The sequence below is a fragment of the Meles meles genome, chromosome 19 (genome assembly GCF_922984935.1).
Source record: "Meles meles chromosome 19, mMelMel3.1 paternal haplotype, whole genome shotgun sequence".
Classification (NCBI taxonomy): Eukaryota; Metazoa; Chordata; class Mammalia; order Carnivora; family Mustelidae; genus Meles; species Meles meles.
In genome coordinates this window covers 53,101,392-53,111,483 of record NC_060084.1, presented here as the reverse complement: position 1 = coordinate 53,111,483, position 10,092 = coordinate 53,101,392, and the positions used below count along the sequence as shown (strand labels likewise).

General features: G+C 56.2%; 1 protein-coding gene across 1 annotated transcript; it reads left to right on the top strand.

Annotated features, from left to right (window-relative positions):
* Positions 1 to 738: 738 nt before the first annotated feature.
* VSIG10L (V-set and immunoglobulin domain containing 10 like) lies at positions 739 to 8,490 on the top strand. The gene is made up of 10 exons (XM_045988205.1): positions 739 to 1,405; positions 1,486 to 2,322; positions 2,710 to 3,003; positions 3,173 to 3,457; positions 3,888 to 4,142; positions 4,592 to 4,870; positions 5,107 to 5,400; positions 6,265 to 6,378; positions 6,601 to 6,755; positions 7,237 to 8,490. Exons 1-10 carry the CDS (start codon positions 1,162 to 1,164, stop codon positions 7,306 to 7,308), a joined length of 2,829 nt encoding a protein of 942 aa, XP_045844161.1. The 5' UTR covers positions 739 to 1,161; the 3' UTR covers positions 7,309 to 8,490.
* The last annotated feature ends 1,602 nt before the right edge of the window (positions 8,491 to 10,092 follow it).

Genomic DNA, 10,092 nt, shown 5'->3' with positions numbered 1-10,092 from the left:
AACTCACTGATAAGCTCAGAGGACTGACTCTGAGCTGAGCAGCGGCCCTGAGCCCAGTCTGGAGTGGTTGGAGCTTTCTGAAGGGAGTGAGCATCTGACTGCCCTGAGCCAAAGCCCAGCTTCACCCTCTGGCTGTGCAACCTTCTTCAGGTCCCTGGACCTCTCTGAGCAGGTCCCCTTTACAGGTCCCCTGGCCTGTAAAATGAGGATAATGACACCCCAGCTCATAGGGCATTTGGAAGTGTTCGGGCAGATAATGCCTGGGAAGCATGTCACATGGTTCTTGGCGCAGGAAAAGTGGTAATTATTATTATGATTCTTAATTAGGTGAGGCTGCTGGACAAGTTGGGGCAGGGGGTGGCAGAGGGAATGAGCAGAGCATTCCAGGCAGAGGAAAGACTGCCTGCAAATCTGGGAGGGGAGAGATGGGGCATAGGAATGGTTGGATGTTCAAAGAGTAAGAGGGTGGACGGTGTGACTGGAGTGGGTAGGTCTGGGCCACTCTGGGTCTGGAAGGGACCTTGGATGTCTCCTGAGGGCACAGGGGAGCCAGGCACAGGAGGGGTGGGGTAGAAAGGGGTCAAGTGTGGATCCGCGGAGTGCTGGAGGCTGGAGGGAGGAGGCTGGGAGAGAGGATGGGTCTGGCCAGTGGGAATGGAGAGGAAGGGGCAGAGCAGGAGGGGAGAGGAGGGAAGAGGGCTCCCAGCCTCTGCATAGATGTGGAATCACACTTGAGATGGAGGACCCAGGAAAGGGGTTGTGTTGGGGGAAGATGCTGAGTTCGGTGGAACACAGGGCATTTGAGGCCCTAGGGAGCAGGGAAATGCAACTCTGGGTCTTGGGAGAGGGTGGAAGACAGCCTGTGGAGACTTGCTCTGAGGGCAACAGGGAGCGTGGGAGGAGTTGGGAGTCAAGCAGGAAGAGGGTCGGATGCAGGTATCTGAGGCTGCAGGCGGGCCAGAGTGGGCTCAAGTCCACAGTCTGGTGAGAGGAAGCCTGAACTGAGGCCAAGGCCATCAGAGGTGGAGCTCTCTGAAGGGTCACCTCGCCCTCCTCCAAGAGGTCTTCCTGGCTTCTGTTCCCTTGAGTGTGCTACCATGTTTCCGCTGGGAGACCCAGCTCTCCCTATCCTCACGCAGGGGTGGGGAGTGCCTGGGTCAGATGAGACCAGCTGATGAGGACCAGTGGGGCAGGGTGGCTGGCTCTGCCACTAGATTGGGGGTGGGGGATCCTGGCACCTCCCACTGGGCCTGGCTTCCTTCCCCGCCCAGGAAGCTACCAGTCCTGTCGGACTCGTTGACCAGGGAGGCACAGGTGCAGGCCCTGGAGTCTCGCTGCAGTGTCCTCACGGGTGCGGCCAGCACCATGGACACCTCACGGGCTCTGCTGCTCTTCCTGCTCCTGGGTAAGTCCCCTGCTCAGCCCCTTCCCCACTGGTTCCCCTGCTCAGCAGACCCCCAACGGCCTCTTCTTCTGTCCTTGCAGCCTCCGGAGGAGGGGTCCTCAACCCCAGAGTCTCTTCTGGAGTTCAGCAACCCAGTTTCTCCCGGAACTCAGAAAGCTCTTCCCAGAGCCTAGGTTCAGAAGTCTCCATCCAACCCCCCAGCTGGAAATTTCCAGATCAGTCTCCAGGTCCAAAAACCACTGCTGCTGTCCCTCATTCCAAATGGTTTCCTGAGGCCTCGAATTTGAGTGATGTGCCTCTGTCCGTCTGGTCAGATGTTTCTGCTGAGGGCCAGAAGTTGAGCCTGGATCCTGCCTTCTCTGAAATCCCGGGTTCCGAAGTATTTTCTGTCTTGGGTTCTCAAGTTCCTGCCAAAGACTCAGAGCCCCCCTCTGTTAAGACCCCAACTTTGAACATTTCAGCCCAAGGCCCAGACCCTGAAGCATCCGTTGAGACCCCAGTTTCAGAATCCTCCCCTGAGGGTCAAGATCTTGAAATCTCTGCCCAGAACCCTGAATCTAAAGTAACTGCAGTAGCCCACCCCGTGGAAAGCCTCCCCCAGCAAGTGGCGAGGCCTCTCTCGGTGCTAGTGGGGACCGTCATCCAGCTCCCTCTAGTTCCGTTTCCCAGCCCGGGCCCTCCTGCTCCTCTGGTTGTCTGGCGTCAAGGCTCCAAGGTGCTGGCAGCCGGAGGCCTGGGGCCAGGGGCCCCCCTGATCAGCTTGGACCCTGCTCACCGAGACCGCTTACGATTTGACCAGGCCCAGGGGAGCCTGGAACTTGCCTCCGCCCAGCTAGAGGATGCTGGGGTGTACACTGCTGAGGTTATCCGGGCTGGGGTTTCCCGGCAGATTCAGGAGTTCACTGTGGGTGTGTATGGTAAGTGGGCACAGAGGTCCAGAGTGCAGGCCCTTTGGGAAGGTGGCTGCTGTCTGACATGTTTTCTCCCCTGAGGTAGGGGTCCCTTGACAGGGGAGAGAGGACTTCTAAGTTGGAGGGAGGAGGGATAAGAGGGGCTGGGGGTCAAGACAGGGGTTCTTGAGGGAAAATGGACCTGGGGATCCAGACCCCTGGAGACTCGGAATCCTGAGTCTCTGAGAGGAGAGAGTGGGGGGCTCAGACTTATGGGTCTGTGAGGAGGGGGACTCCTGCGGCTGGGCCCGGAAGTCCTGGGTGGGAGGAGTGGAGAAGGCTGGGGCCTGGAGTCCTGACTATATAGCAAGAGGGGGTCAGGGACCGGGTCCTGAACCCGTCTCCCTCTCCCAGAGCCGCTACCCCAGCTGTCGGTGCAGCCCGAGAACCCCGAGACAGAGGAGGGGGCGGCCGAACTGCGACTGCGCTGCCTAGGGTGGGGGCCGGGTCGTGGGGAGCTGAGCTGGAGCCGGGACGGACGCACCCTGGAGGCAACCGACCCTGAGGGAGCAGAGCCACCCCGGATCCGCACGGAGGGCGACCAGCTGCTCATCATGCGCCCTGTGCGCGGCGACCAGGCCCGGTACACTTGTCGCGTCCGCAGCCCCTTCGGCCGCACGGAGGCTGCGGCGGACGTCAGTGTCTTCTGTGAGTGGGGGTCGGGGTCGGGATCCGGGATCAGGGATCCGGGAGCTCAGCCTCCTGAGTCCGAGGCTGAGCCGGGATTGGAGGTCCCGGGAGGTCCCCTGGAGCGCCCCAGGCTCGTGGCGGCGTCCCGGGTGACCCTGACTCTCCCGGTCCGGATGGCTTCCTGCAGACGGCCCGGATGCGCCGGTCATCAAGGTGTCCTCGGATCGCGACGCCGCCCCCGCCCTGTATGTTACCGCGGGCAGCAACGTGACCCTGCGCTGCACCGCCGCCTCGCGGCCGCCGGCCGACATCACCTGGAGCCTGGCCGACCCGGCCGAGGCCGCGGTGCCCTCCGGCCCACGTCTCCTACTGCCGGCTGTCGGGCCGGGCCACGCCGGCACCTACGCCTGCCTCGCCTCGAACCCGCGCACCGGCCACCGCCGCCGTTCCCTGCTCAACCTCACCGTGGCGGGTGAGCGCGGCCCGTAGGTGGGATCAGCAAATAAAGGAATTACCTGGGAAGGGGGCGGAGTCACAAGAGGGGGCGGGGTCGTTCTAGAAATGAGCGAGTTGTCTTAGATGTGGGACGGGGCGCAACAGGAGGGCACAGACGTCTGGCAGAAGGCCCAGAGTAACTCGGTGGGAGGGGTTATGTTTGCGAGGAAAGAAATCAGTGCCGAGATGTAGTCTTCTCGGGAAAGAGAAGCGGATGGTGGGGCAGCAGCTGCCCGCTCACCCCGGACGTTTCTGGGAGAGGGAGCTGGGTGGCAAGAGAATGGGGCGCGGATGGCGCCTACCCGCCTGTGCCAGGTGCAGAAGGGTCGGCGCGAACGCGCGGAGAGGCGGGCTGGAGGGGTGGAGGGGGAGAGGCTGGCCCCTTGATCTCTCCCTCCACTCCACAGACCTGCCTCCCGGGTCCCCACAGTGCTCAGTCGAAGGCGGTCCGGGGGACCGCAGCCTCCGCTTCCGCTGCTCGTGGCCCGGCGGGGTCCCCGCCGCCTCCCTGCAGTTCCAGGGTCTCCCTGAAGGCGTCCGCGCGGGGCCCGTGCCCTCCGCGCTCCTGGCGGCTGTCCCCGCCCACCCCCGGCTCAGCGGAGTCCCCGTCACCTGCCTCGCTCGTCACCTGGTGACCACACGCACCTGCACTGTCACCCCGGGTGAGAGCCAATGGGACTTCTTTCCTGTTTCCCGAGAAGGGGCGTATTTCTTAGCTCCTTTAGGAAATGAGAAAGGCAGACTTCTAACTCCGGGAAAAGAGATTTCCTTCATCTTAAACCCCACAGAAGGACCAAGGTTGTTCCTAAACTGCAAGCAGGGAAAAGGGCCACAGTTTCTTTCCTGGACCCAGGAAGAGGGCTGACACCTTCCTACGTGTCCTGAGCAATAAAGGCTTGAAAACAATATGAATTCCCCAGTCCAGAACTTAGGCCATAGTATGTATCTCATAAGGCGTTATTAAGGACATCTGATGATGACTGAACGCAAGTGAGTGAATGAGCAGTGCTTCCTTGTTTGGCTGAAGTTTGACAGCGGTTTCCTTCCCCAAAGGGCGGGGCTTGGACTCCAGGGTGACGTCTTGACTTGGCTGGGTTTCTTCTACCTGCAGAGGCCCCTCGGGAGGTGCTGCTGCATCCCACAGTGGAAGAAACACCGTCTGGGGAGGCAGAGGTGGCGCTCGAGGCCACTGGCTGCCCTCCACCATCCAGAGCATCTTGGACTCGGGAAGGGCGGCCCGTGGCTCCTGGAGGTGGGGGTCGCCTCCGGCTCAGCCAAGATGGGCACAGGCTCCTCATTAGCAACTTCAGTTTGGACTGGGACCTGGGAAATTACTCCGTGTTGTGCAGCGGGGCACTGGGTGCTGGGGGCAACCAGATTACTCTCATTGGTGAGTACATTCCTTTCCCAGATCCCAGAAGTCCTCCAGCCCTCTCTAACCTCAGATCCAGTCCCCAGCTCCTTCTCCCTCAGATCCAAGAGTTCAAGCCCTCAGTCCCTTCCTCTTGTAGGCCTAGAAGTCTCCCCAGACCCTCTGCTCCCAGGACCTATGAGCCCAGGTCTGCAGCCCCCCTCCCTCTCCCCTCTAGGACCCATAACTTCAACCCCCACCTCAATCCTCCCCAGGACCTTCCATCTCCTCTTGGAGGCTGCAGAGAGCCCAGGATGCGGCAGTGCTGACCTGGGATGTGGAACGCGGGGCCCTGATCAGTGGTTTTGAGATCCAGGCACAAGAGGGCCCTGACCTGGGTAGAGCCACTCCCTACAAGGACTGGATTTCCCTGCTCTTCCTGGGGCCTCAGGAGCGGTCAGCCGTGGTGCCCCTTCCTCACTGGAACCCTGGGACCTGGGCCTTCCGTATCCTCCCCACCCTGGGGGGGCAGCCAGGGACCCCATCACAAAGCCGAGTCTACCAGGCCAGTGAGTTGGGGCTGTTGGAGCCTTTTTCTGGGCTGCCTCCCTTCAGTCTGTTTCCTTGTATCCTGCTTGTCTGTTTATATCCTTTTTGGGGGGCTACGGTCACAATGGACCATAACCCATGCGGCTTGAATCCACAGCAATTTAGTCTCTCCCAGCTCTGGAGGCCAGAAGTCAGAAATCAAGGGGTCAGTGCTCCGTCTGCGGGAAATCGGGGCTGTGCACCCTTTGAGACTTGGGGCAGAGTCTTTGCGGGTCTCTCTCAGCTTCTGAGGGTGGCCGACGGTTCTTGGCCTTCCTTGAGTTGTAGCTGCAATACTTGGTCTCTGCCTTCAGCTTCCCACAGCATCCTCCTCCCTCTGCGTGTCTCTGTCTTCTTATGAGGGTTCCAGTCATCTCGGATTAGGGCTCATCCTGATGATCTCTTCTTGACTTGATTGGCTGTACTGTGTCTCCCCCCAAAGATATGTTGACATCTTAACCCTCGGTACCTGTGAATGTGGCCTCATTTGGAAACAGAGTCTTCGCAGAAGATCGACTCTATTTCTGTGATAGCGCCTTATTTCTGTCATAGCACATTTATTTTTCTTCTTAGTACAACCTGTAATTGTTATTAATTGGTGCGTTCATTTCTGATTTCCCTAAAAATTAATCCCCTTGAGAGTAGGTATCTGGGTTTGCTCACCGGTGGACTGTTACCATCTGGTAGAACGCCAGGCGCACCGCTTACTTAGGAAATGCTAAAAGAATTGAGAGTCTGGGGTCCCAGGAACTGGGTTCCGAAAAGTGTTGGAGCAGGGGACTTAGGAAACTTGGGTCCAGTCCTAGCTCCTGCTCTCTTATCCTCCATCGCTCTGTCTCTTCCAGGTCCCACCCTGGGCTCCGGGGCCATTGCTGGCATCGTCCTGGGCTCCCTACTGGGCCTGGCGCTCCTGGCAGCACTTCTCTACCGGTGCTTCTGCTGCCTGTGCAGCCTCAGGGGTAAGTGAGGGGCCCACTGGGGAGGGTCCCTAGAAAGAGGCCCATTGGAGACCGGGCTGAACCAATCAGCACGGCCACAGGCTATTCATCCCGCCTTCTACCTCCCTATCAGCCTATCAGAGTGAGGCCTCGCCCCTCAACGAGCTCCCCTGGTCATTAGCTGGGTTGACGTGTTGCAACAGCCAATGCCGTGCTTCTGTTTCTCGTTCCTCATCTTTCTAGGAAACTCTCTCAAGAAAAAGAAGCATCTGCCCTCCTTGACCCCTGTGGTTCCCCCACTGGAAAAAAAGATGCAGAGCGTAACTCCAGTGCAGACCTCACAGCCTCTGCCCCTCAAAGTCCCGCTGGAGGACCCTAGCCCAAACGGGGCCCACCAAGTGAGTGTCGGTGCCCCAGTGTCTTGGAATGGGGTGGAATTTTTTGTGTTTTAGGGAGAGGAGATGCGTCTTCTTCCTCCAGCTTTCCTTGTTGGTTTACAAAGTCGGTAAATAACCACCCTCCCTTTGTAATACATAAATATTGGACAGGAATTCCCATCACATTTTTGCTGTAGTAAGAATAAAATTCCAATTTCCCGCCAAAGGAGGGAGAACTCCTTTATTCTTTTCCATAAAAATTGGCAAACTTCCATCTTCTATCAGATGTGGGATGGAATGTCTTTTCCCCCTCCCCAGTGAAAGCTGGGTTGTCGCCTGTCTTATCTCTCCCAAGGGTGGGCGGACATTTCTTTTTTCCCTGTTGTAAATGAAGAGAACCCGGCTAACTCTGACTGATGTGAGCTAGCTCTCAAAAAAGGTGAGTCATGTCACATTCAGGGTGACACCTGAAGTTGTCCTCCTCCCTTCCTTTCTCTTGCAGGCTGCTGGTCTCAGTCCAGTCATCTCTCCGGCTGGGGGCCCGAGGACTGTTCGGGCAGCCACGCAGGTGTAACCAAGGCCCGCTCCGTGCAGGATTTTTTTTTTTTTTTCCTGGGTAGGACCTCCTGTTTCATCCCAAAAGCCGAAAGCAGGCAGTGCCCTCCTGTCCTACTGTGACTGAAGGCTGTCTCTGGGCATGGGACTTCCTGTCTCTCAGGGCAGAAGACTCTGCCTGCATTTGTGCAACTAAGGCGCTGTGGCTTCCGGGCTGGGAGAGACTGCTGCCGATCTACCCATGTGGTTTGCACAGCCTCCAGGCAGGACCTACGGGCTTGGTGCTGGACAGGCTGGTGGACAGGCGAGGCTTGTCCTGTGCCGCTTCAAACCCCAGGGGGCGCCCAGCCTCATTCTCTCAGAAGGTCTTCCTCGGTCTGCTGGTCTCCTCCAGGCCATACTCATTCAGCTCCCAGCGTCTGCATCTTGAAATAGCTCAGAACACATCCTCTCCTCTTTAAACCTTTCTGGGGGGCCCATTGCCCTTCAGATATTGTCCCGACTCCTCACTGTGATTTTCAGAGCCTTGTGGTTGGGCTTCCGTTGACCTCTGACCTCCCCTTCCCCTACTCTCACCCCTGCCACTCAATTAACAGGCTTTCCACCCCGCTCTATTTTGCCTCCGGGGCTTTGCCCCAGAGTTTGCTTTGCCTGGAACCCCACTCTTTGCCCCGGGTTATTCACTTCTCAAGAACAATGGTAACTGAGCTACAATGATTTATAGGAAACATGTATTTGCTCATTCAGATGACCAAATATGTTTCTCGGATATCTTTGTTCTCGATTGATCCACAGTTCTTGAAAAACGGCTCGGAGCCCTAAAGGCAAATTGAGTGGCTTGTTATTAATGAAGGTGACTTTTGGACCCCACCCAAAGGGGGAGCTGGTTGCCTGGAGGACCAAACCTGTGATTAGAGGACTGGAACTTTCTCACACCCCTCCCTGCCGGCCTCTCCAGGAGGGGGAGGGATTGGAGGTTGAATCAGCCAATGGCCAGTGACTTAGTCAATCATAACGATATAATGAAGCCTTCATATAACCCAAGAGGCCAGCTCTTGGGTCCATTTCCGGAGAGTTTCCACGCTGGGGGAACCAGAATGCTCCGCTGTACCATGAGCCAGGCCCCAGGCTCCACAAGGACAGAAGCTCTTTTGTTTGGGAGCTTGCCCTGGGTATCTCTTCATCTGGCTGTTGATTCATATCCTTTAATAAACTGGTAAATGTAAGTGTTTCCCTGAGTTCTGCAGCCAGTCTAGGAAATTAATCAAATCCAAGGAAGAGGTCTTTGGAACCTCCAGCTGTAGGCAGTCGCTCAGAAGCCCGGGTAGCAGTTTGGGGCTTGCAGCTCGAATCCAAAGTGGGGAATGGGGGTGTCAGTTTTATAGGAGGGACCCTTCACCTTTGGAATCTCAAGCTATCTTTGGGGAGATGGTGTCAGAATGGAGGTGAATTCTCAGACACCTGCTGGTGTATGAAAATTGGTGTGGGGGATCCCCCCAATATTGGAATTGGGTCCAGAAACCCTAAAAATGTAACCATTACCAGCTTAGGAGGCTGCCTTGGTCATGGGTTCAGTCTCACAGCCTCTGAACCTCTGGCTTCTCTCACGTAACTTTGTATGTACTAAACTTGCTTACCCTCTGCCTCCCTCCTTCAACTGAGTACATCATGAAGGCAGAGACCATGCCATTATCCCCAGCACTTAACACAGAGCCTGGCACACAGCAGGCAATCAATAAACACTGGTTGACTGAGCAAATGTTTTGGCGCCAGCCGAAGGCTGGGCTTACCACTTCTCTGTCCAGTGTGATGCCTTTTCTCTCTTAGCTGGGTTTCTCATTGGAAATGTAGGGAGTGCATCAGTGAAGATTCCCTTGGCTGCAAGTAACAAAATATATGTGCTGCCGAAGCGAGCACTGCAAGTAACAAAATAAACGGTGATTTCAGGCTGGCTCAGCAACGTAGCAACCCGGGTTGGCATATTGTCTCATGTAGCAATATGGCTGCTAGAGCTCCAGACATCACCTCTTCATGCAACTGTATCTGAAGACAAAAGGAAGGGAGCAAGGTTCCCTTCCCACACTCCCTCCTTCGACCAACCTCAGGAGTGAGGAAACAAATTTCCTGGAAACCCATTAGCCAACTTGCCTTATTGACCCCAAATTAGCCACATCACTGCAAGGGAGGCTGGGAAACCAAACATCTCAGCTTGTATCATGGGAGGTGGGTCTGCTAGCAAAGGAGGAGGAAAAAACTAATGCATCTGTCTCAGGGAAGAAAAGGATGTGAGGTATTCTGGTTCAAGATTGGGATGAAAGAGGCCCTTAGGGAAATAGAGCTCTTGGATCTTTTTGGAAAGGTGAAGGCTGGGGTCCTGGGTACCTGGGTCCTCTCTATCTTTTCTATATCAGTTAGACTTTTCATTTCCTTTTTAGTCACTGGTAAGAAACCTAACACAACTTGGCTTATCCTTTCAGGAGACTGTATTGCTTATGTAAATGAAGGTGGGCATCAGGTAAGCTTTGATCCAGCTACTCAAACGATGTCACCATGGACTCAGTTTCTTTAGAGCTTCGTCTCTGTACTCTGTAGTGTTTCTACCATTCTCGGCCTGTACATACTATCTTCCCCACCACTGTTATTCCCACAGACCCAAGATCTTCCATGTAACAGGGAAAAACAATGGTGCAGATCTAGATAGATCTCACATCATTATGTAATGGGTCAATTCCAAATCTACTGAAAGAGAGAGAGGGTAGAAACGATGCCGGGAAGGCACCACCAATGACCCTTGGCCCTCCAC

Coding starts and splice junctions, on each gene's coding strand:
- VSIG10L (XM_045988205.1), top strand. CDS start 1,162: ATGAGACCAGCTGATGAGGACCAGTGGGGCAGGGTGGCTGGCTCTGCC. Junction 2,323..2,709: donor GTTCACTGTGGGTGTGTATG/GTAAGTGGGCAC, acceptor TCCCTCTCCCAG/AGCCGCTACCCCAGCTGTCG. Junction 4,871..5,106: donor CAACCAGATTACTCTCATTG/GTGAGTACATTC, acceptor AATCCTCCCCAG/GACCTTCCATCTCCTCTTGG.